General features: G+C 50.1%; 2 protein-coding genes across 5 annotated transcripts; one reads left to right on the top strand and one right to left on the bottom strand.

The window, feature by feature from the left end:
* The first annotated feature begins 7,730 nt into the window (after positions 1–7,730).
* LOC130380636 (retina and anterior neural fold homeobox protein 2) lies at positions 7,731–10,087 on the top strand. Its single transcript, XM_056587899.1, has 3 exons — positions 7,731–8,205; positions 9,120–9,265; positions 9,384–10,087. Exons 1-3 carry the CDS (start codon positions 8,019–8,021, stop codon positions 9,720–9,722), a joined length of 672 nt encoding a protein of 223 aa, XP_056443874.1. The 5' UTR covers positions 7,731–8,018; the 3' UTR covers positions 9,723–10,087.
* A 2,606-nt stretch (positions 10,088–12,693) lies between these two features.
* Positions 12,694–25,382, bottom strand: recql (RecQ helicase-like). 4 transcript variants are annotated; one of them, XM_056587886.1, is made up of 16 exons: positions 25,099–25,240; positions 24,611–24,673; positions 23,036–23,266; positions 22,492–22,671; positions 22,013–22,119; positions 21,118–21,316; positions 20,219–20,385; positions 20,010–20,091; positions 19,462–19,610; positions 18,712–18,829; positions 17,730–17,868; positions 16,536–16,627; positions 15,907–16,123; positions 15,659–15,791; positions 14,494–14,631; positions 13,941–14,030 (listed from the first exon to the last, which is right to left on the bottom strand). In XM_056587886.1, exons 2-15 carry the CDS (start codon positions 24,624–24,626, stop codon positions 14,527–14,529), a joined length of 1,935 nt encoding a protein of 644 aa, XP_056443861.1. In that variant the 5' UTR covers positions 24,627–24,673; positions 25,099–25,240; the 3' UTR covers positions 13,941–14,030; positions 14,494–14,526. The 4 variants fall into 4 exon arrangements, with proteins under 4 accessions (XP_056443860.1, XP_056443857.1, XP_056443859.1 ...); XM_056587882.1 differs by lacking the exon at positions 14,494–14,631 and having other exon boundaries at positions 12,695–14,030; positions 25,099–25,250; XM_056587884.1 differs by lacking the exons at positions 14,494–14,631; positions 25,099–25,240 and adding an exon at positions 24,854–25,081 and having other exon boundaries at positions 12,695–14,030.
* Positions 25,383–25,413: the final 31 nt, after the last annotated feature.

Here is a 25,413-nt window from a genome sequence, read left to right as displayed (position 1 = left end):
ATCTATCTATCTATCTATCTATCTATCTATCTATCTATCTATCTATCTATCTATCTATCTATTCCAATGCTTTCTTCTGGATTTATTATTCAGTTGTAAATGTTCTGTATACTTTTTTTTTCTTTAAATGTGCTTCATAAATAAAGTTAATCAGAATCATAACAGGGTTTATCTCTGCAACACCTTCCAACTAGTCATGTTAATATTGACCGGCATGTACCAATACACACAAACAGAGTTTAAAACCATACTAACCATGAGTTATTTTTCATGCTCTTGTACATTCTGAAAAGTCAGCGATCCACCAATTAGTGCTGGAGGAAGCACATAAATGTACATTCAAATAGATATGATCGACGAATGGGGTTCAGAGATAATGAAGGGATATGTTGCATCTCACACACACTCTCACATCAGAGTGATTTAAAATGAGACACTCTTGCAAGCAATCCTTCAAACCTGTTTATAACATGGCTAGGCCTGTGTGTGTGTGTGTGTGTGTGTGTGTGTGTGTGTGTGTGTGTGTGTGTGTGTGTGTGTGTGTGTGTGTGTGTGTGTGTGTGTGTGTGTGTCCCATTACCGATACCACCCTGTAATTTCCCCCATCATGCATCTTGTTTAGACTGAGCAACACTCTGCAATTTCAGATTCTTTGCCACTGACTCAAATGCCAGAATGCCATACATGCGCTCACAAACACACACAAACACACACACACACACACACGCACACACGCACAAACTCATGTATCTTCGTTAAAGGGAACTGATCAGTATTCCTTCGTTCTCCGTCTTAATTCAGAAAGTTTGGAATAAAATAATGAACAAACGCAGAGAGAGGCGGAACAGCTGGTGTCCCCAAAGTAGCCCGGTGGCCGATCCATCCCAATCAGTCTGCTCCAGCGTCTTGCGGCGGCTGCGACTGGATGCCTGGACTCTCCTTACGGCTGACCGGCCAGCACCCCATCACCGATTTAATATGTTAAATAAGTTCAATCGGATCAGGCCCGAATTAGGCCGAAAGGAAAAGGATGGACAATAAAGACGATACAGACGAAATATGAAAATAAAAGTGAAAACAGACTACAGTAAAGGTTGAGTAAGCCCCACGCTGCGTTCAGGTGGACAGACAGACATTAGTTGGTGGACAGACATCCCCTCTGGACGGGGAAACCACCAAACAGACAACAAAATGACAGGAGAGCAAAACAGACCTGCCGCATGACGATATGGCGCTATGGTGATGTCATATTGTCGAGTAAAATATATAAAACACATTCATGGTAGAACTCCGGGTGTCATGTTTGAGCTTGTTATGTGATGAGCTTCTCGTCGTGGCCTCTGATGCGTTCTCCTCGTTTGACTACTCAGCCCAAACTCTGGGCGGCGACGTGTCTTACTCCACTGATGCTGGTATCCTCTGCCGGCCTTCAGAGGTTCTCTTGCCCGCTCTCACCACTAAAATGAGGATCAGGATGCCGTCCACGTCTGCCTGATCCATGTGACTCCGAATCACTCAGAGGTCAGAGGTCAGATGTTGGTATGACTCCACAAAATGTCACACTAATACAACTAGTACTAGAACTACATTAATAGTAACAGTGGTTCCTTCTGTTATGGATCAATAAGCTTGGATGTTGTGTTGCAATCAAGTCAAGCGTTGATGCCTTTTCAGGTCTGCCCCCTAGTGGTTGGATTTAAACAAATGCAGCTTTAATGGTAAAGACTTAACATTTGTAATTTAAATTAAGCACTGTTACTGTAAAGAACGGCAAATACTCGGAATGCCCTCTTTTATCAATCCTCAGTCCGTACTCCCCAGTAAACCGGCAGTGGGCCTCACGGCATCTTTTATTAATGGAACCCAAATGTTCGGAACAGAGCGGCGATCAGCACAGAGCTGCGGCCCTTGAATCATTCATGCTTCAGGCCGCTGAACGGGAACGCTATCACACAACGGCCGCACGCTAAACGCCCGACGGCGTTCCAATGAGACCTCCCCCAGTGCCGGCGCTGGCCATTTTAAAATGTTGGAATACCGGCGCTAAGACGTCTTCTGACCGTTCGTTGCGGTATGCCTTGTGCCTCCTGCTAAAATTGCCAGGTGTTACACCGGATCTCTGCTGTCCCCACAGTTTTGATGTCTCATCAATGACGTTTCTTGGAGAGCGAGGGTCAGTGTTGCTACACGCAAGACCTACCGCACTCGTTATTCGTCCGGGTAATCATCCCGTAACCTAATGTCGTTCCCTACGTGGAGCGTCGAACTTAGAGTATCTTCCTAAACTTTCCCTAGGTGAGTGCAATCTTACCTATCCAGGGGGTTTGGTGTGAGTTACTCACCGCAGGTCCACAGCCACGTAGGCGAACAATTCTCTCTGTGACACGCCACACCGGCACGTGGTCTCCAGGTGACCAGCAGTACTCTGAACCCCTGTCGTTCAGTTTCCCTAGTGTACAGTGTTACAACCAAAAAGTTCTTTCATGGAAGAGTCTTCCACCAAACCGTGCGTCCTCTGTTTTAATCCTGCAAACTTAGAGTCTCACCTGCAGAGAGCCACCTCCAGAGACTCTCCACCCAGAGTCTCACTTCCTGAGTCACCTGCAGTCCCAGCTGTTACCATTTACCGCTAATGAGCACCTCAACACCACCCCTTCTGTGTGTGCACTCTGAACTATACCTATTCCTAATTAACTACACCCTCCCTCTAATATAACAGTATCCTAACAGGAAGTGAGAAGCCATTCCTTGACTGCTTCATCAGTCATCAGGCTTTTACATAGAAGGATTGGCTACTGTCTCAAGGCGTTGATTGGCCGTCCTGCTTGGTCCCTATTCCCCACGGCTTCTTCAAGGTGTTACTGCTGCAGCTCCGAGCTCCAGGGAGCGGGGAAACGTTTGGAACGCAGCCAGGCCGTGTTATGAGGTGGGCCGCTGCTTAAACCGTCTCCGTTCTCCCCACAGACCGGGAGGAACGCTGGAAGGACTGTCAGAACCGACCGGATACGCTGTCACTTAGTTTGAGCACTTACACAGAGTTAGCCAGGCATTACACACAAGAGAGAGAGAGAGAGAGAGACCATTTAAAAATAAAAACTGAGTATGTAAGAATAATTTGACCGAGAGGAACTGACCGCCCTCTAAATGGAGAAAACAGGAGGTAAAATCTTCCAGTTTAAGGAACAAGTCATCACTCCTAGACCCTCCCACAATCTCTCATGTTTCAATCTCTTTCATTCTGTAGAGGAAATCGAATAGATTGGTAGAGTTAAGTTAACCAAACATTAGTATCAAGTCAAACTAGCAAGTTATCAACTTGTTAAAGGTAACCTCAACTATATAAACTCTGTCAAAGCGACATGACTTTAGTTTACAGCTCTACATAATGAGTTAAAACTAAAACACAGAACAGCTCAATGAGCTGACTAATGCGTTTCGGAGCAGTTTGAACGCTGGTCTGTGATTGGTTTAAACGTCTTAGTCCAGCGATCAGCATCATACCTGCAGACCCCAACCCGTCCCCCCCCCGTCCCCCGTCCTCGGCCCCGGGCCCCTGGGGGACACGAGTCTGAGACAAAGGAACATCTTTCCAATTACACTGCTCCATTGTGGCCGTCTGGAAGCGGTCGCTAATCACTCCCTGAGCGGCTGGGCGTGTTCCTGCCTACGTGCTCACGGGCCAGAACAACCGTTCTCATGCTGCTCAGACAACCGGTGAACTCATTCAGATAATCGAATCAGATGGTGAACGGACTGCATTCATACAGAGCTTTTTCTAACCAGTGGCCACCCAAAGCCCTTTACAACGCTGCCTAACATTCACCCAGTCATGCACACATTCGCACACCGACGGCGGAGAGTCAGCCACACAAAGCGACAGCCGGGCCTTCGGGAGCCGGCAGGGTGAAGTGTCACGCTCAGGGACATATGACACTCGGCTAGGCGGGGCCCGGGATCGAAACTGGTGACCTTCCAGTTAACAGCCAAACCCGCTCTACCTCCTGAACCACATGCCTCCCCGTCGCTGCAACAGGACACGATGAAACACCTGGAAGCGCCACCGACGGAAGGGTTTTACTGTGTTTATGAGAGCTGATTCTGAGCGGTTCACCAGGAGAACAGAGACGAGGACTCATGAAACAGTGCCCAGCGTCCAGCTCACTGAGTTCTTATCCGCTCCATCAGCGAGGAGCAAGAGGATGAAGACAGCCAGCCGGCTCCGCCCCTCTGCCTCTCACTCTGGACCAATCACAGAGCTCTGATTATATCTTTAATACATATCAACATGAGTTAATGTTTCTGCATAAATCATCCGTAGATGACAGATAAACCGTTACACAACTTGTGGACTACAACACAAAACGTTACACGACCTGAGGACTACAACACAAACCATTACACAACCTGTTGAATACAACACAAACAGTTACACAACCTGTGGAATACAACACAAACAGTTACACAACCTGCTGACCATAACACAAACCGTTACACAAACTGTGGACTACAACACAAACTGTTACACAACCTGTGGACTAAAACACAAACGGTTACACAAACTGTGGACTACAACACAAACTGTTACACAACCTGTGGACTAAAACACAAACGGTCCTGATTTCCTGGTGTGGCGTCAGAGCGTCGGGAGCAGAAAGGCGACCGTCCGCACAGAAGGAGACGGAGAGTCGAAGCACACTCTGGAGAGGGGATGAAATCGCCCCCGGTGACGGCTGCGTCGCGGGGAGAATTAGATATCAGAGCCATCCTGCTCTCCCTGGAAATCACAATCAGTTCTCTTCATCTCTCTTTTATGTCCTACACATTCCCACACACATACAAACACACACACACACACACACACACACAGTTAAACACTAATTCACGCACACGTATACAGACACATTCATACACAGACATTGGACATTCACACACACGCACACATATACAGACACATTCTCTCTCTCTCTCAAACACACACACACACACACACACACACACACACACACACACACACACACACACACACACACACACACACACACACACACACACACACACACACACACACACACACAACCCTCGGCGGAGCAGGCTGTTATCTTTATGCATTACTTGGGGGGCCGGGAGGGGGGGGGTGGGGGGTGGGGGGGGTTCAGGTGCTCGGGACGTGCCCGATCGATTGCAATCTCTCTCCTTATAGTCGGGACATAATCAATAGTTTAATAATCAATATCTTGGCTGAAACGGCCCAAATTCATCTCCCACCTCGTTTAGCTCCACTCCCGCGATCCCCCCCGAGCAAACACAACACATTTAACGACGTGTGGGTATTTACCAGATGTTATACAATGGCTGTTTGTTTTCTAGGGACATAAAAACACACACTCACGCACGCACGCACACACACACACACACACACACACACACACACACACACACACACACACACACACACACACACACACACACACACACACACACACACACACACACACACACACACACTACTGGTCATAAAAACAAACAGCAGATCACAGAACAAAGACTAGTGCAGACTAAACATAAAGAACGCAAAGCGCAAACATTATCACAGTAGCAAGAAAAATCTCTCAAATCTGTCAAATTCCCACACGCACACAGAGAACGACACAAGAATAAACACATAAACAGCTCTTTGAGTAGGATAAATGTTAGAGCCCAGCTGACAGCATGAGCTCGGGATCCACAGCTAACCTTTAGCCGCCAGCAGCATGTGACAACAGTTAGCACCTGCATGCTACGCTACCAATCCACCGCTACCGCCATGTAGCCCATTAGTGTAGCCTGGTTGGCTTAGCCCGGTCAGGAAGGAACCAACACAAGCGCTTCACTGAGGACAGCCAGTGTCAGACAGACAGTGTGTGTGTGTGTGTGTGTGTGTGTGTGTGTGTGTGTGTGTGTGTGTGTGTGTGTGTGTGTGTGTGTGTGTGTGTGTGTGTGTGTGTGTGTGTGCAGGGCCGTCGAAAAAAAAAAATATTATTTTTTATTTTACTACCAGCCCATAGTACTACCATAGCGCCCCCCCCCCCCCCCGTCAACAATTCAGCGCAGGGGGGCCCATCAGTAAATCTTGTCTAGGGGCCCAGGAATTGTAGCAACGGCCCTGTGTGTGTGTGTGTGTCAAAGTGATTAATGACTTGTTCTCTAGGGCAGAGAAATACATTTCATTGTACCTCTCTCTTTCTATTCCTCACTCTCACTTTTTATCTCTCGCTTTTAGAGGTGGTTTTCTTTTGTTTCCTTCTTTACATTGATTGTAGACTGTAGAGGGACACACACACACACACACACACACACACACACACACACACACACACACACACACACACACACACACACACACACACACACACACACACACACACACAAATATTTGTGTGTTTGCTATATATCACCCTATGTTAATTGTTATCACCCTTTATCTGTGTACGTTTTATCGGCCTTCCTAACTTTTCCTGATAAGGCTAATTGGTGCCACCTTGGTGCCAAACACTCCAATAGAAGGTAGAAGATAATGCTTGTGGAAATGTCATTATGCAATAGCCTACAGTAGACTTAACTATTTACTATGCAAGAGCACACTCATGCAAAAATGAATAAGCTATTGTTTATTTTCTGCGTTTTGTTTATGTTCCCAGGGTGCTCCTCTGGCGTTATCCTGTGGTTTCAGTTGTATTATCATTTCTAGGTTGCTTTGGATAAAAATAATCAGCTAAACGACGAATGTAGCGTAACGTCTTCGTAAGCAATGTCTCCCTCTATTGGTCGCTTGTTATAAGGCGCTTAGCGCGTTTAGTCTGATGCGCTTCACTCTGCGACCAGAGGGGGTGCTGTTCTACAACCCCCCGCCGAGAGCAGAACTGGGGACGGATATTATTACGTTATTATCCGATATATTTCCCTCCGATGGAATACCCGCAGCCATTTGATCGGTCAAATCACTCATTGGTCAAACGACAGTGAGGGTATAGATAGCTGTAGGCCTATCTGAATGACGAGGAGCAGATTGGCCAGAGATACTAGGTCTCAGGGCCACTTGGTCTGAGGGCCACTAGGTCTTAGAGCCACTAAGTCTAAGGGCAACTCGGTGTTAGAGTCACTAGGTCCCAGAGTCACTAGGTCTTAGGGCTACAAGGTCTTATGGCCACTAGGACTTAGAGCTACTAGGTCTGAGCTAGGTCTGAGGGCCACAGCCCAGGAGGTGAGGCAGAGTTCGTGGGTTCAGCGGAGAGCCGGTAGATTATTAAAAACAGTCCGATGATGATTTATTGGTTTGCACTCTAGACGGAATACTATCTAACGCCCGGCGAGTCGGGTGAGAACATGAATAAATGAACAGGTGAGGGTGTATCCTCCGCCCAGACGGGAGTGCACTGGTTCATATTTCTGGGCTTTACTGACTTCTTAACACCTCAGAATAAACACACGTGATGGTTGTGTGTGTGTGTGTGTGTGTGTGTGTGTGTGTGTGTGTGTGTGTGTGTGTGTGTGTGTGTGGTAGGACGTCTGAACCGGAACTTTATCTCCCCTCACGTTACATGGGATTTATCTTTTTGCACACACACACACACACACACACACACACACACACACACACACACACACACACACACACACACACACACACACACACACACACACACACACACACACACACACATCCCGACGGTACTTTCTTGGCGTGCGTGAGGATTACGCCCGCCGGCTGACGCTACGGGACGACGCCGCAGCATCATCCCGTAGCGTCCTCCCATCGGGACGTCCTGATGCGCTGATAAGCAGGAGAGCAGTGACAGTTCAGCCCGGAGCAAACAGAATGTCGTCCAGCAAAACGTGAAGGAACCAAGTCGACAAGTCACCGAGGTTTTTATTGATGAGGAACGAACAAGTGGTCCGAACTGAGGACTGACAACTGATCCAGGCTGTGGTTCAGAACTCTGTGAGGAACTCGAAGGAACGCCGTGTTTCCCGGGTGGATTATGGTCGAGCCGCGGTCACACAAGACACTCTCTCACTCCATCGACATGATCCTGGCTAGAGAAGGGTCTCAGGGAAGACCCTCAGCAGGTCTTAGGGACCAGGAGACTGGACATGAGGAGACCCACACTCCTGAGGAGACCCGGGATACCAGACCCGCGGGAACCCGGAAGACCAGATCGTGCCGGGGTGAGTCCGAGTTTAACTCAGCGTCACACGACGTGCTGCTGAGTGAGTGTTGCGACTATAGTATACACTATTCTATTAAACAGTGGTTCTCAAATGAGGTTACGCGTACCCTAGGGGTACTGTAGGGGGTAATAATAATAATAATAATAATAATAATAATAATAATAATAATAATAATAATAATAAAAACGAAGTTTCAGTTCTGAAAGCTTGGAATTAGAAAATCGGTGGTTTAAAGGTAAATCTGAAAACAAGGAGGAAGGAGAATCTATGAAAAAGAAAGCGCAACCAGAAGCACCAACATTTTGTCAGTTCCAGGAAGAATCTATATTTGCATGGGATTCATCTACATGCTCTGACCCATCCTTTTGTTGTACTTCTTCTGTGGGGAGAAATTAGCCAACAGTTGCATGAAGCACACCCATGTTTCTCAAGTCGAATTAAAACATGTTTCATTGGCTGAAAGAACGCATTCACATTTGGGCATGCAGTTTGGGGATTGCAATTACTGTCACGACTCCCACATCAATATGAGCGTGAATGCAGTTATTTCCTCGAGAGCATAACTTTCACTCAGTCACAGAGGATCCTGCGTTTTGACCGAAAACAACCAGAATATGTAACCTTACTTGGTGTCTGTCTGTGTCTCTCTCTCTCTGTGTCTCTCTCTCTCTCCCTCTCTCTGTGTCTCTCTCTCTCTCTCTCTCTCTGTGTCTCTCTCTCTCTCTGTGTCTCTCTCTCTCTCTCTCTCTCTCTCTCTCTCTCTCTCTCTCTGTGTCTCTCTCTCTCTCTCTCTGTGTCTCTCTCCCTCTCTCTCTCTCTCCCTCTCTCTGTGTCTCTCTCTCTCTCTCTGTGTGTCTCTCTCTCTCTCTGTGTCTCTCTCTCTGTGTCTCTCTCTCTCCCTCTCTCTGTAGTCTCTCTGGCCCGCCGGGTCCGGACCACCTTCAGCGTGGAGCAGCTGCAGGGTCTGGAGTCGGCCTTCAGGACGGCCCCCTACCCCTCCGTGACCACCAGGGAGACGCTGGCCGCACAGACACACCTGTCTGAGGGCAAGATCCAGGTACACACACACACTGACACACACACACCAAGATACAGACACAAACACACTTTTCTGAGACCGAGATACACACACACACACACACACAGACAACTGATGACTGTCCCTCCCTCCTCAGATTTGGTTCCAGAACCGGCGAGCTAAGTGGCGTCGGTGCGAGGGCGGGGCCAGCGCGTGCCCCTACTCAGAACCCGACACGCCCATGTATGTCCTTCCTCCACTACCCGCCCTCTGGCTAGCACCGACCAATCACCTTCCAGTACACCACACAGCGTTCCTGGCCGTCACCCAGGGATACTCAGCTGTCCCCGCCCGGCTCCGCCCCCTGGGGCTGGAGAGCCCGGCCCGCCTCCAGCACCACCCACAGTCCGGCCCCTACCTACCCCACAGCAGGCCCCCGAGGGTCTGGGTCTCCAGGGGGGCTCTACCCCTCAAGGGACATGGTCAGTGTGTTTAGACCCAATCCCATTTCTACCCCTTACCCCTTCACCTTCCCCCTCCCCACTGTTTTGAAGGGGGAAGGGGAAGGGGGGAGGGGTAAGGGTAAGGGTAAGGGGTAAGGGGTAGAAAAGGGATTGGGCCTTAGTGTCACACAACTGGTGTATATTTTTATTATTTAGAAGTGCCTTTACATAGTCCCTTTTATGCAAATCATCAGAAATACTATCTGTAATATATGGCTCAAAGATGTGGTCACTTCTCAGATAGCGTAGTAACCGTGTTTCTACTGAGGAGTTTTTGATGTCACAAAGATGTAAATAAACACATTTTTATACTACAGGCTCTCTGCACTGTCTGTCAACGGATCCTGATTCTGTAAGACTCAACCTCACTCTGGTTCTGTTAGACTGAACCTCCTCTCTGGTTGTGCTAGACTAAACCTCCTCTCTGGTTCAGTTAGACTGAACCTCCTCTCTGGTTCAGTTCGACTCAACCTCCTCTCTGGTTCAGTTAGACTCAACCTCCTCTCTGGTTCAGTTAGACTCAACCTCCACTCTGGTTCAGTTAGACTCAACCTCCTCTCTGGTTCTGTTAGACTGAACCTCCTCTCTGGTTCAGTTAGACTCAACCTCCTCTCTGGTTCAGTTAGACTCAACCTCCTCTCTGGTTCAGTTAGACTCAACCTCCACTCTGGTTCAGTTAGACTCAACCTCCTCTCTGGTTCTGTTCGACTCAACCTCCTCTCTGGTTCAGTTAGACTCAACCTCCTCTCTGGTTGTGCTAGACTAAACCTCCTCTCTGGTTCAGTTAGACTGAACCTCCTCTCTGGTTCAGTTCGACTCAACCTCCTCTCTGGTTGTGCTAGACTCAACCTCCTCTCTGGTTCAGTTAGACTCAACCTCCTCTCTGGTTCAGTTAGACTCAACCTCCACTCTGGTTCAGTTAGACTCAACCTCCTCTCTGGTTCAGTTAGACTCAACCTCCTCTAGACGGAACCTCTGACTCTCATGTGCTCCACTACTGAACTCGGTTATCGTCTCGCCGGTGGAGAGCTCCCAGTCATGTGTTAAAGGAGCATAGAGGGAACCACCCTGTTCTGGTGTTTATTGACTCGTCCTTTATGACCATGAGATTAGCGCGGCGTTATCTTGATGTTTGGGGTGAGCGGGCGGTCAGTCCGGGTGAAACACCGGGCAGGATGTCAGTTTCAGAGAATCTGAGAATCTCGTGCTGGAGTCTGGCTGTTCATTCATCGATGACATACACCGAGAGCCAGGCTAGAACTCTGTAATAACCAGCTTAGAACTCAAGACAGAACCAGCTTAGAACTCAAGACAGAACCAGCTTATAACTCTGACAGACCCAGCTAAGAACTCGGACAGAACCAGCTAAGAACTCGGACAGAACCAGCTTAGAACTCAAGACAGAACCAGCTTAGAACTCTGACAGACCCAGCTAAGAACTCGGACAGAACCAGCTAAGAACTCGGACAGAACCAGCTAAGAACTCGGACAGAACCAGCTTAGAACTCCGATATAACCAGCTAAGAACTCTGACAGAACCAGCTAAGAACTCTGACAGTACCAGCTAAGAACTATGATTCAATTAGCTTACAACTCGGACAGAACCAGTTTAGAGTTCGAAAGCTGTTTCTGGTGAGTTGAAGTGTCTCTTTTCTAAAAGCTGTTCCTGGTGAGTTTAGGTGTCTCGGGTGTGTTCCAGCGCTGGCCTCCCCCTGACCTCCTCTTCCAGATATGGTCTTATCCTGTCGGCCTCAGGGTGAACCGGCCTATCGCCACTTATCGCGGCCAAACTCGTTTATGAGCCGTTTAGACAAATCAAATCTTGCCGTGATAACACAATAAATTGTGCAATCAAACACATTCGACAGGAGATAATTAATGCAGCTATCAGTTAGACAAAAGCTTTTAGAGTCAGTTAGCTGAGGCCTACTGTATTGTACCAACTGTTACTCACGGCAAGGTGGTCTATCGAAAATATAGTATACCCAATTAGCAGGCACATCTGTTGTATGTGGTTTTAATGTAAATATGTGACAAATTCTACATCAAACATGTGTTTGAGGAGTCAACACGAAAAGTTTGTGTTTGAGAAGCGAGGGAGCAAGGAAGTGAGGGAGCATGGGAGCAAGGGAGCGAGCCCAGAGGCGTATATCACCCACAACGCATTTGTTTGCATACCAACGAAGAAGATGAAAAACTTGAGCAAAGTGATGCCGGTACGTTTTTCAATAAATACTTACATTAACGCCAACGTTTCTGTCTACCGATACAAGTTTAAGTACAGAAACATTTTTATACATTCAAGTAATTTGTCATAAAGTCAAACTTTTACCTTTAACTTTTAGTTAAAGAAGTTATAAACGTTTATGTTCAATCGCTCAGCCTCCAGGTTATCAATCCCTGATAGTTGGGCTGAAAGTGAACAAAGCCAGAAAAAGGAAAGAAAAAGAAAAGGAGAGTGGAGCTGCTAATGAGACGCAAGGTTCTTACTGTGCAAGAGTGGGCCTCTGGCGCCCCCCAGTGGTTCGGATTGGTAAGGAACGTTCTCAACGCATAGCTTTAGCAAGATGAGCACCAGACAAAAAACTTTAGGATTTGAGTACCATTATTCTCAGGAATTAAACTAGGGCTGAATGTACAATTAAGCTCAAATGTCAATCATATTAAAGAGTATTCTTTGGTTTCCTTACATTCTTTAGGAACAGTTGTAAAATAAACAAAAGAGTAGAATTACCTAAAAGGTGAAGAGGTCAACATTTGGAGGGAACGAGTCGGCAAAACATAAGACAAAACAGGTTGTTTAAGTCCATCGCATCAGTGGAGTGTTCATCGCTATATTGTCATCATTATATTTCCCGATCCAATTGTCAATTCCCCTTTTTTTATGTCAATATTAAGAATAAGTTTGAAGTCTTTTAGAATTAAATGTATTTTATCCTGAAAATGAAGAAATTGTCTTGAACCAAACAAACAAAAATGAAAGAAACATTTTAATGAACTTTCCGCAGACAAACATCCAATCAACACCAAATTCAGGAGGCACATAAAAAAAGATGGGCATAAGAAATGCATTATAAGAGTTAATTCAATCAGGAGGTTTCCAGTGATATCGCGGCCCATACCCATCTTATACCACATGGGCCCTCCCAATTAAACCAGTTACATGTGAATTACTAAAAAACCCTGGGGAGATTCCACTAGTCACAGCTAATTGGATTAAAGAAACACTGATTGGCGGGGAACTGGGATATCCAGCCAATCAGAAGACAGCAACAGCAAGTAGTCCAATCCATTCTCACACACACACACACACACACACACACACACACACACACACACACACACACACACACACACACACACACACACACACACACACACACACACACACACACACACACACACACACACACACACACACACTCCACCCCCTCAGTTGCGTCCGCCTTTAATCTTAATATCTGGGCAAGAAAAACCAAGATGGCGGTTTGGAATGCACTTTCGGAACTTCAGGTTCACCTAGCGGCCATCTTGGTTATAAACCCGGCGAGCGGTCAGAACCAAGATGGCGGCCGGGTGCTGCGCTGCCGACGTCACCTGTTCACCAGCTTCCTGCGGCCGCTGACCCGCGTCCAGAGGCTCCTCGCCGTCCTGCCGATGGACGCGCCGCGCGGCAGCCGCAGGCTCCTCAGCGGCTCCCGGATGCACGCCAGCACGTCGGCCCCGCCCCCGGCCGCGCCCCCCAGGTGCTCATGGGAGACGTAGTCTATCCGCCGCAGCTGGGAGCTGTAGTAGTCCCGCAGGTCGCTGAGCTCCGCCGCCGCCGCGTCCGAGATCACCGACGAGGGCCTCCGGGGAGCGGCGGAGGAGGGGTCGTGGTGGTCGTCGGGGCTGGTCACCACGGCGACAGGGGCGGAGGCGGGAGTCATGGCGACGCAGGGCTTCCTCCTCCGGCGCTGCGGGGTGGTGGACTTCCTCTTGGCGCTGGGTAGGACTGGGCGTGGCGGCGGGTCGGGTTCTCGTCCCTCGCTGACCCCCGAACGACCGGACGTGTGGGCGTCGCCGGCCGCTCTGATTGGTCCACCCGTGGGACCGGAGGTGTGGGCGTCGCCGGGCGCTCTGATTGGTGCTCCAGTGGGCGCTGCCTGTGATTGGACGGACTTGGGCTCTTGCTTCTCCATCGGGTTCTGGTGCTGCTCCTTCGTCTGATTGTTTGGTTGTTGAGGCCCGCCGACAAACCCCACGGGGTCAGAGGTCACGGCGGGGGCGTCTTGGTCTGCGACCTTTAGGGTCGAGGTTCCCTGAAACCACAACACAGAGCGTTGGGTTCGGTCGGTCGGAGCGAGGAGGAAGCCGAAGCCGCTAGGATGCAAGGAAGCAAGGAAGCAAGGGAGCCAGGCATTGAGGAGGGGCGGGCGGTTAGTGGGTTAGTGATGCCGGCTCCCAGTGAGACAGACCAGTAGACAGACGATGGGATTGGAGACACCATGAGCGTGTTAGTCAAAGGCATTGATTAGGGACGACGAATGATAGCGCAAAGTAAACATGCATAGCATGATGCAACATATGGATCATCTTAGGAAGGCTGAGGGGTCATTCAGGGAGTCATTCCCGTTCCCTGATCGGATGTCGGGATAGCCGATGACACCATGAAGAAAACAAAACAGCCCAGGACAACGGACGCCATGCTGTGGGCGCGTGAACGGGTGAACGTTTGAACAGATGAAGGGGGTGAACGGGGGGAGAGGCTTTATGGGACTGTACTTTTTCTTTTGTTCCTTCCACCTCGGTGTCGCGCTACAGGCCTTTCTTGCCCTTCTTGGGGGCGGGGGAGGCGTCTTCCTTGGCGGGCCGCTTGCTGGCCTTGGCCTCGCCCTGGCCACGCCCACTGGGGGGTTTAACCTGCAGGTCATCAACGAGAGGTCCAAGGTCGTTTAGCACTGACCTTTGAGGGCTGGGGGGGGGGGGGGTGTTACCCCTACCGGGTAGAACCCTGGAACAAACTCCAGATGTCGTGCCTTGCTCATGGGCAGGGTAGGAGTGGGAACTTGGTGTTGTTATCTGTTGTTGGAGGAAACCCATGTGACCCTAACCGGTAATACACGCCCCCTAATATAACGGCCCCCCACCCCCACCCCGAGGGAATCAAACCCAGAACCTCCTGGGTGCTAACGACTGTAACGCTACCCTGATGTACCCGGACCTACACCCTCAACAGCTTCCCAACCCAATAAATCTCAGAATCAATCTTCTAATCTTCTAAGAGGACCTGATGGGCGATGTTCTACGTGTAGACCCCCGGGGAGACGCGTGGAAACTCTGTTCTCCAATGAAGCAACAGAGTCCAGGTGCTCTGTTGAGAGAAGCTGAGGGAGGTTAGCATAGCAAAAACTAAAGTAGATGAACACAAAGTGATGAATTAGGATTCATGAGGTCAGAACTCTACTGCGTTCTACATGAGGGATGAACTAGTATCGTGTGAGAAAGGGCGTCATAGTTAGGCTTCACCAAAGCTTCTAATGAATCAAGAGAAGATGGAAACTAGGCCATGGATAATGGGGAGAACATCAGGGAACTGAAGAGATTCTTCAACAGTCACAGTAAGAGAACCAAAATACGTTAGACAGAAAACATCACTTCCACAAAAAAGTGAAGAAGGACTTTAATAAATAATACAGGCTGGATACTATTGTGTGAATTAAAACTTTCCAGATAAAACATCCATGGGCTCAAACTGGTCGAATAAATAAACACCAAAACAACTATTAACAAATCTAAGTTCATCATCTAACCACAATGCAGCCCAGTGTAACTAGGAGTCAGTTGGTGTGTGTGTAGGAGTGTGTTGCTGTGTGTGTGTGTGTGTGTGTGTGTGTGTGTGTGTGTGTGTGTGTGTGTGTGTGTGTGTGTGTGTGTGTGTCTCTCTCACCGCTGCCTCAGAGGTCCCCGAGGTCTTCCTCATCTTCATGGTCAGGTTGTGGGTGGAGCTCTTCAGGAGGGGGGCTTTGCGGCCGGGCTTCAGGTATGAGTTGGTGGTGTAGGGGGTGAAGCTGAAGTCCACACTGAAGAGACCACACACACATGAATACCCTTTCTCTCTAGATGTGGTGCAGACCTGCCCCCCCCCCCCCCAGCGTGATCCCCGAGGTGGTCCACCACCAGCACCCCCCCCCCTACCCGAGGTAGTCCAGGACCAGCAGCTGGACGATCACGGCCTCGGCCTGGGCCTTGGACAGCTCCGTGGTCTGGATCATCTTGCGTCTCTTGGCGGGGCCCTTGCCCAGCCAGGTCTCCACCACCTTCAGCGGGGTCACCTTCTCCTCCTGGGACGCCGCCACCTCCAGGATCTGCAGCACCTGGCGGCCGTGCAGAGCCAGGTCCAGGCTGACGTGGTCTGGGGGCAGAACCACTAACGCTCAGAGGGGTGGTCTGGGGGCAGAATGCCAAGTGGACTCCAGCTGTCTAACCAGTGGCCACTCAAAGCGCTTTACAATAATTGCCTGACATTCACACACCGAAGGCGGTGTCACAGACAGGGTGAGGAGTCTTGCTCAGGGACACCTCGACACAGTCACCCGCGTTACCTCCTGGGCCCCTATCAGCCAGTGGTCTTACTCTGTTGGTACGGGCCTGTGATCAGTCCACTGAGACGTGCACGCTCTGTGACCCGCCAGTCCTAGTTTGTACCTGGTGCGTCTTTCTATAACTGAACGATAACATAATGACTACACGACCGGCCCTGCTAGCAGACCGCAGAACCAGCTAGAAGGACCATCTTGAGACCACCACCCAGAGGGGCTCCTCACCCTCTCCGTTCTTGCAGGCGTCACACATCTTGTTGCATCCCTTGTCGTCCCAAACCTCGTCGAAGTGGACCGCCATCAGAGACCGCCGGCACCTGGACACAAACACACCTTTAGAGAGACCGATACACACCTGGACACAAACACACCTTTAGAGAGACCGACACACACCTGGACACAAACACACCTTTAGAGAGACTGATACACACCTGGACACAAACCCACCTTTAGAGAGACTGATACACACCTGGAAACAAACAGACCTATAGAGAGAGCTACACACACCTGGACACAAACACACCTTTAGAGAGACCGACACACACCTGGACAAAAACACACACCTTTAGAGAGACCGACACACACACCTGGACACAAACACACCTTTAGAGAGACCGACACACACCTGGACACAAACACACCTTTAGAGAGACTGATACACACCTGGACAAAAACACACCTGTCCGTCTTTTTGTGTGTGTCTTTCTGTCTGGGTTCTGGCGGTAGACTACCTGTCTGCGTTCTTTCTTTCTGTCTACCTGTCTGTGTATCTGTCTGTATCTGTCTGGGTTCTGGCAGCATTCTGTCTGGGTTCTGAGTGTCTGTCTGTGTGTCTATGGGTCTGAGTGTCTGTCTACCTGTTTGGGTTCTGGCCGTAGTCCACCTGTCTGGGTTCTGGCAGTGTGTCTGTCTGTGTGTCTGTCTACCTGTCTGGGTTCTGTCAGTGTGTCTGTCTGTATGTGTGTGTGTGTGTCTGTCTATCTGTCTGGGTTCTGGCAGTGTGTCTGTCTTTGTGTGTGTGTGTGTCTGTCGACCTGTCTGGGTTCTGGCAGTGTGTCTGTCTTTGTGTGTGTCTGTCTGTGTGTCTGTTTACCTGTCTGGGTTCTGGCAGTGTGTCTGTCTGTATGTGTGTGTGTGTGTCTGTCTGTCTGTCTATCTGTCTGGGTTCTGGCAGTGTGTCCGTCTTTGTGTGTGTGTGTCTGTCGACTGTCTGGGTTCTGGCAGTGTGTCTGTCTTTGTGTGTGTCTGTTTACCTGTCTGGGTTCTGGCAGTGTGTCTGTCTGTGTGTGTGCGTGTCTGTCTGTCTATCTGTCTGTGTTCTGGCAGTGTGTCTGTCTTTGTGTGTGTGTGTCTGGCGACCTGTCTGTGTTCTGGCAGTAGTCTACCTGTTTGTCAGTCTGTGTGTGTGTGTCTGTCTACCTGTCTGGGTTCTGGCAGTAGTCCACCATCTGCATGAGCTTCTGCTGGCCCACGTTCTCCATCACCACCATACTGCTGATGCGGAACACGTCCGCGAAGCCGAAGTACAAGACGCAGTCGGCGGGCTTGTCGTCCCGTCCTGAACCGGGGGAGAAGAGGGGGGAGAGGAGGGGGGAGAGGAGGGGGGGAGAGGAGGTCACGGTCAGACGGACCCACCTACACAACGGCTCATATGCCTACTTATACAGCAGCCTACCCAACACCAGTGCCTCCATGTGGAGGTAAACACGTTGTCCTGGTACAGTGAATACACGTTCTACCATGTACCTGCTGGTGCACTTTCCTGGGAGGACTGCTCTATGGACCAGCGTGTACCTGGTACTAGATGAACCAGTGCGTACCATGTACCTGTTAGTGTTTCTGTATAAACCAGTGTGGACCATGTACCCGTCAGTGGTTCTCTTTGGACCATGTACCTGGTAGTAGTTCTCTATAGACCAGTATGGACCATGTACCTGGTAGTAGTTCTCTATAGACCAGTGTGGACCATGTACCTGGTAGTAGTTCTCTATAGATCAGTGTGGACCATGTACCTGGTAGTAGTTCTCTATGGACCAGTATGGACCATGTAACCTGGTAGTAGTTCTTTATAGACCAGTGTGGACCATGTACCTGGTAGTAGTTCTCTATAGACCAGTGTGGACATGTACCTGGTAGTAGTTCTTAATAGACCAGTGCGGACCATATACCTGGTAGTAGTTCTCTAAAGACCAGTATGGACCATGTACCTGGTAGTAGTTCTCTATAGACCAGTGTGGACCATGTACCTGGTAGTAGTTCTCTATAGACCAGTATGGACCATGTACCTGGTAGTAGTTCCTATAGACCAGTATGGACCATGTACCTGGTAGTAGTTCTTTATAGACCAGTGCGGACCATATACCTGGTAGTAGTTCTCTAAAGACCAGTATGGACCATGTACCTGCTCGTCCACTCTCCTGGTAGTAGTTCTCGATGGACTTGCTGAGCGTGTGGTGGATGACGAAGCGGACGTCAGGTTTGTCGATACCCATCCCGAAGGCCACCGTGGCCACCACCACCTGTAGGGAAGAACCAGTACCATCAGAACCAGTCAGGACCAGTGCCATCCCTACTCCACAACCACCTGGAGGGAAGAACCAGTACCATCAGAACCAATCAGAACAAGTACCATCAGAACCAGTCAGAACCAGTGCCATCCCTACTCCACAACCACCTGGAGGGAAGAACCAGTACCATCAGAACCAGTCAGAACCAGTTACATCCCTACTCCACAACCACCTGGAGGGAAGAACCAGTTCCATCACAACCAGTACCATCACAACCAGTGAGAACCAGTACCATCCCTATTCCAGCACCACCACCTGTAGGGAAGAACCAGTACCATCAGAACCAGTCAGAACCAGTACCATCCCTACTCAACAACCACCTGTAGGGAAGAACCAGTACCATCAGAACCAGTACCATCCCTACTCCACCACCACCTGGAGGGAAGAACCAGTACCATCAGAACCAGTACCATCACTACTCCACCACCACCTGGAGGGAAGAACCAGTACCATCAAAACCAGTCAGAACCAGTACCATCGGATCCAGTACCATCACAACCAGTCAGAACCAGTACCATCCGAACCAGTACCATCACAACCAGTACCACCAGCGTACCAGTATCTTGTTGTGGGTCAGTGCGTACCTGGATCTTGTTGCGGGACCACTTGCGGTGCACCTTGGTCTTGTCGTCGGCGTGCAGGTTGGCGTGGTAGGGGTACGCCTCGACGCCCTGCTTCTGGAGCTCCGCCGCCACCGCCTCCGTGTCCTTCTGGGAGAACACGTACACGATGCCTGGAGAACCAGGTCAGGAGAGCGGGTCAGAGGAGCGGGTCAGCAGAGCAGGTCAGAAGAGCGGGTCAGAAGAGCGGGTCAGAACGGGAGGTTTACAATCAGAGCTAAACTTAATACCGTGGATTAATAAAACTTCTCATTTTCGTGGCCCGTAAAGCTAAAGGATTACAATTTAGGTAATTCTCAAAAGTTTGCAATTGATCAAATTCTCCCCAATAAATTACTAACCTAGATCTGAAAAAGGTACAATGTGTCAAATAATAATTAAAACAATAATTGGATCAAATTGAAACAACAAAGTAGTCAACAGTTGATTAGGAGGGGACTATTCCATGTGTAGGGTTAGTGCTGTGGTGATTGGTGTTCGTCAGCCACCACTTCCTGTCAGGTGATCATTACCTGACTGGTCCTTGTATTTGGTCTTGATCAGCGTGGCGATGTCACTCATGGACGAGTCGTTGTTGGCTCCTTTAACACGGACCTGAGGACCAATAGGAACACAGGATGAGCCCCTCTCAAAGAAGACGTTTATCTAGTCGTGTGTGTGTGTGTGTGTGTGTCTGTGTCTGTGTCTGCGTGTGTGTGTGTGTTGCCGTGGAGACCGCTACCTCGTAGAAGAGGTTGGTCCTGTTGAAGGAGGAGGTGATGGTGATTGGCTCGGGGACACACAGGATCTTCTGGCAGTCCTTCAGCACGCTGAGGGTTGCCGTGGCGGTGAGCCCTAGCAACGGCACGGTGGGGAACTGCCTCTTCAGGATGCCCAGCAGCTTGTAGTCTGGGGAGCAGACGCACTCGTCAGCCAGCGGGCGTCTCTGGGTGGGCTGGAGAGACGGAGCGCCCGCTGACCTTCTCTGGGAACATAGTCAGACGAGGTGGTCGTACCGTGTGTTGGTGTGTCATGTTTAACACCCAAACGATGGAGCCCCTAAAACCTCTCTCCGGCCCCCTCACCCCATCTCTCCTGACCCTTGACCCCTCATCGGGGCTGAAGTCGTGACCCATGACCCGACCCCTGACCCCTCTCCTGACCCCTCAACTGGTCTGTAGTCGTGACCCCACTGGCTGCAGCAGTGCACCTCCTCTCCTGACCCCTGACCTCTGACCTCGGATCCCTGACCCGGTCTGAAGCCGTGACCCCTGACCCCTCTCCTGACCCCTCACCCGGTCTGAAGTCGTGGCCCCACTGGCTGCAGCAGTGCACCTCGTCTCCTGACCCCTGACCCTTGACCCCTCACCCGGTCTGAAGTCGTGGCCCCACTGGCTGCAGCAGTGCACCTCGTCTCCTGACCCCTGACCCTTGACCCCTCACCCGGTCTGAAGTCGTGGCCCCACTGGCTGCAGCAGTGCACCTCGTCTCCTGACCCCTGACCCTTGACCCCTCACCCGGTCTGAAGTCGTGGCCCCACTGGCTGCAGCAGTGCACCTCCTCTCCTGACCCCTGACCTTGATCTCTGATCCCTGACCCGGTCTGAAGTCGTGACCCCTGACCCCTCTCCTGACCCCTCACCCGGTCTGAAGTCGTGGCCCCACTGGCTGCAGCAGTGCACCTCGTCCACGGCGATGCGGCTGAGCCTCTGGGCGCTGTAGGCCTTCTCCAGGCGCGACATCAGCAGCTTGCTCTTGGCCACCTTCTCCGGGGTGACGTACAGCAGCTTGAAGGGCGCCGCGGGGTCCGTCATCCCCGCCATCACCATCTTGGCGTGCTCCTGGGACCGGGGAAGGGACGGGGAGCATTCAAAGGACGGATTAATACTGTGAGATAAGGGCTCTTAGACTAAGGGGTAGGTGATCCTACCCCTTAGGATCACCTTGCATAGAGTGAACAGTGCACAAACCCCTCAGGGTTCTGGTCCTGAATGAGGGACTAAACACCCGCAAGGAAAATACGTTTGAGTGAAAACAGATATTTGCTCACATTACAGCCCAGATCTTTAGACTGCAAAGTAATTCGTTTGGTGCGACTTCATTAGGAATTCATGTTAATAATTGAATCCGGTAAAGTTTGATTCAGATTCACACTTTTACTCCTCCATGAAAAACTGTTGGTAATACTGGTATATAACCATTTCTCCGTTGGTTCATATTCCTTACTCTTCTTCAAAGAAGCTTTACAAGCTACTTATTAACACTGGATGTTATCGCTACGACGCCGGTAAGAGCTAAGGGGCTAACTAGGAGCTAACGTACGGTGAGCTCAGGAGCCAATAAGGCTAGTTGTCATGGAAACGGTAAACAAAGCACAGAGATGCGGCTGCATTTGTTTTGAGTGCCCAAACCCCTCAGAGTGTAGAGCGCGGGGGGGGGGGGGGGGGGGGGGGGGGGGGGGAAGAGACAGAGAGAAGAGACAGCATGCAGGGTTGTCAAGACGACGGACGCAGAAGAGGGCCGCTGCGATTGGTTACCCGGGAGCTGGAGGCGTTGAGGCAGACGGCGGGAACGTCAACGCCGTTCAGGAACATGAGCTGGTCCTCCATGAGGGACACCAGGGGGGTGATCACCAGGGTGAAGCCTTTACACACACACACACACACACACACACACACACACACACACACACACACACACACACACACACACACACCTTGAGGATGATGCGTTGTTGACAGCGGAACAAACAGACCCGTGTCTGTCTGTACGGCTGGTCCAGCCTTTCTGTATGGACTAACTCGGACCCAGCAGCCACACAGGGACCTGGTGCTGGTCTAGGTACCGGGGGACCCAGGTCCGGGCCTACGTACCAGGGGAACAGAGACCTAGTTCTTGTCCTAGTCCAAGGCCTATGTACCGGGGGACCAGGTCTCTGGTCCCCCGGTACATAGGCCTTGGACCAGGACCAGGACCAGAACCAGAGACCTGGTCCCCCGGTCCAAGGCCTACGTACCGGGGGAGACGAGGGCGGGCAGCTGGTAGCAGAGGCTCTTCCCGCGGCCGGTGGGCATGACCAGGAAGAGGTCCCGGCCCTCCATGCTCAGGTTCATGGCCCTCAGCTGCAGGGGCCGGAAGGCCGGCAGCTTGAAGGAGGTCTTCAGGTGCTTCTCCAGGTCTTTGGACCAGGAGAAGGCTGGGGGGGGGGGGGGGAACAGTGGGGCGAGGGGGGGCGGGGCATGTTTATCTCATGGGAGGAAAAGCGTCCATCTTCCCAAGCCCATGAGCCCATATGACCTGCTCATTGGAGGAAACATGCTCTAGTAATGGACCTCGCCCGACTGTAAACATAAAAAATAAACCCAGATGAGTAAGTAAGTAAGAAAGGTTTATTGATATAGCGGGTCACAAAGTGCTTTACAATGTGCATAGAAAATAAAAGCATCGTTGAAAATACGTCGTAAGAAGTAAAATAATACATTAGCAACATGCTAGTCATGCTAGCCTTAACAAGAGAGTCTTCAATTGACCCTTAAGATGACCCGTGTTCTTCATCGTACCTGCTTTGTCGTAGCGCTCCAGCTCCGTTTTGCTCAGTGCCGGAGGAGCAGCTACCGGGGCCTTGGAGGAAGAGGAGGAGGAGCCCTTCGGCCCGCCCCCCGCCGCCCCCACTCGCTTCAGGAGCCGGCTCTTGCGGGCGTTGAGCTCCGTCTGCTTCTCCTCGAGCTCAGCGATCTGAAGGTCCACCAGCTCCAGCTCCGCATCCACCTCGTCCAACTCCACCTGAAGATCTGATGGGGGAGGAGGAGGAGGAGGAGGACGGGGTTAGGGTACCTGGTACCAACCGGTCAACCCGCGACCTGTAAAGTGCACTATTTAGGGGGTCACCGTTTGCGGTGTTGTCTGAAATAGTAAGAATCCGGTCCCCAATTAAGTGCACTACTTATGACCCACAATGCACTGCAAAAGACTCATTTTTGTTTTTCACAAATTTTTGCACGACATCCCATGATGCATAGTGGTTTTAGTCGTCTTCGGTTTCAGCTAATAGCAAAGGTCGAATCGACACATACAAATGTGTCTAAAACATTCTGGGTTGTTTTTGCGACTACATTTGCCATGCCAACGGATCTGCTCACTAAGTCCTCTTATATGTGTTCCCTAAACAGTGAGCTGTATAGAGACCACTAAGCAGGGCGCCAGGGAACAAGTGAGCCGTCGCACATGGCCGTTGTTTACATATGAGAGAGAGAGAGAGAGAGAGAGAGAGAGAGAGAGAGAGAGAGAGAGAGAGAGAGAGAGAGAGAGAGAGAGAGAGAGAGAGAGAGAGAGAGAGAGAGAGAGAGAGAGAGAGAGAGAGAGAGAGAGAGAGAGAGAGAGAGAGAGAGAGACCAACGTTCGTTAGTCTCTCTCTCTCTCGCTCGCAGAAGAGAACACCATCCAGCTGGGAGAGAAGGAGAGATATCTCTCGGTGCGCAGCGCAGAGTATTGAAACAGAGGTACCGATAGGCTGGTTGTGAGCTAAAAGTGATGTCCTTTAGGATGTTATTATTATGATGTTTGTTTCCATAGCAACAATCTGCTAGGAGGAGGAGCGCCTGCCTCCGGATGGAACTCCCCCCCCCCCTCATTCTTCACCTTATATGGGCATAGGCCAGATATAAAAAACTGAAAAAAAAATCTTTCCTTCCTTCTTTCTCCATGATGCCAAAGTGTTATGACACGTATCTGTTCAAATGTGGATTCAAATCAAATAAATAGACGCAAAACGTTTGAAAAGTGTAAAGTAAGAATAGTATATCTAATGGTTAACGGTGTGCAGAGCAGGTTGTGATTAAACCCTTTCCCCTGCGGAGTCTGACACGTGCACCCGTAGAAGGGCGTTCGAAGGACAAATTCAGAGCTAATGGTGTCTCACACTTCATGCACAGTCTCCTGGGAGAATCTGCTGCTAATACAACAGCGTTATCAGTCCCTTGAGATCGCCTCCTTAAACAAACATCACCAGAGCGGGTGGGAACACAGCTCAAAGTTATGGTTCTGCTTTATTTTATACTATTTATGATGAAGCTAGGGTTGAGGAACGCACTGAATCAGAGCAGCCCTCTGTGACCGTCGTTTGACGGTGAACTCACCGCTCGTTTCGTCCATTGTGATCAAGTGGATCCACTCTGAAGCGCTGAAGACAAGATGCTCACCTGTCAATGAGAGGAACATTAGTTTAACTCGTGTTATTGAGGATAACGGAGAAGACCTGGTATACAAGCATGCAGTTAATAAACGAACTAGTTAGAGTACCATTAGCTACAGTATATTGAATGACCTAAAGTGAGCCAATGCATCATTTAACTAAGAACTTTAAGGATGGAGCGCCTCACCTCAGCAGACAATATGCAGAACAAGATCTACTGAAGGACACTGGAAGTTATCAACCCTGGTTTCACTTTCACCATGTTGGTCACACTTTCACTTTCTATGTTACGTTAAAAAGCCATGTGGGCACTCCGCTGTGATTGGATTGAACCGATAGAACAACTAGCGCCAATCTCTCTCCTAACTAAATTCAAACGTTTACTGAATGAATTAATGCATCCTGCGGATGGACAAGTGAACCGATACTCACAGAAGGAACCATGCAGAGCTCTCCTTGTTGGTGGTCCTACGTGCGGTTGCTAACAGGTTGTTAAGCATCTCATCTCTGCACAGGCAGACGTAGAAAACAATGCTTCTTCTGGAGCATGAGCCAATCAGAGCGCTGCGTTCTGACGCTGGGGGCACGTCAAGAAAAACACAGGCACAGCTCGGCCCCGGCCGTCCGGTCAGTGTGAGAACACGACACGTTTTCTTTCGTTTCTATTCATGTTGGTTTCTACTGATTTCCTTATTTTTACAGTAGTTTTATACTGATTTCCTTCGTTTCATAGTAGTTTCGTTTTTT

The sequence above is a fragment of the Gadus chalcogrammus genome, chromosome 4 (assembly GCF_026213295.1).
Source record: "Gadus chalcogrammus isolate NIFS_2021 chromosome 4, NIFS_Gcha_1.0, whole genome shotgun sequence".
NCBI classification, from domain to species: Eukaryota; Metazoa; Chordata; class Actinopteri; order Gadiformes; family Gadidae; genus Gadus; species Gadus chalcogrammus.
Note: the sequence above shows the minus strand (reverse complement) of the source record. Positions and strands in the feature narration are given on the sequence as shown.

What these genes read in the sequence shown, in the direction of transcription:
- LOC130380636 (XM_056587899.1), top strand. Translation starts at nt 8,019, where the DNA reads ATGGTCGAGCCGCGGTCACACAAGACACTCTCTCACTCCATCGACATG. An exon ending in GAAGACCAGATCGTGCCGGG is followed by an intron (nt 8,206 to 9,119) that starts GTGAGTCCGAGT and finishes CTCTCTCTGTAG; the next exon opens with TCTCTCTGGCCCGCCGGGTC. An exon ending in TGTCTGAGGGCAAGATCCAG is followed by an intron (nt 9,266 to 9,383) that starts GTACACACACAC and finishes CTCCCTCCTCAG; the next exon opens with ATTTGGTTCCAGAACCGGCG.
- recql (XM_056587882.1), bottom strand. An exon ending in GCCCGCCCTCGTCTCCCCCG is followed by an intron (nt 22,120 to 22,491) that starts GTACGTAGGCCT and finishes GTGTGTGTAAAG; the next exon opens with GCTTCACCCTGGTGATCACC. An exon ending in CGCCTGCAAGAACGGAGAGG is followed by an intron (nt 16,124 to 16,535) that starts GTGAGGAGCCCC and finishes TTCTGCCCCCAG; the next exon opens with ACCACGTCAGCCTGGACCTG.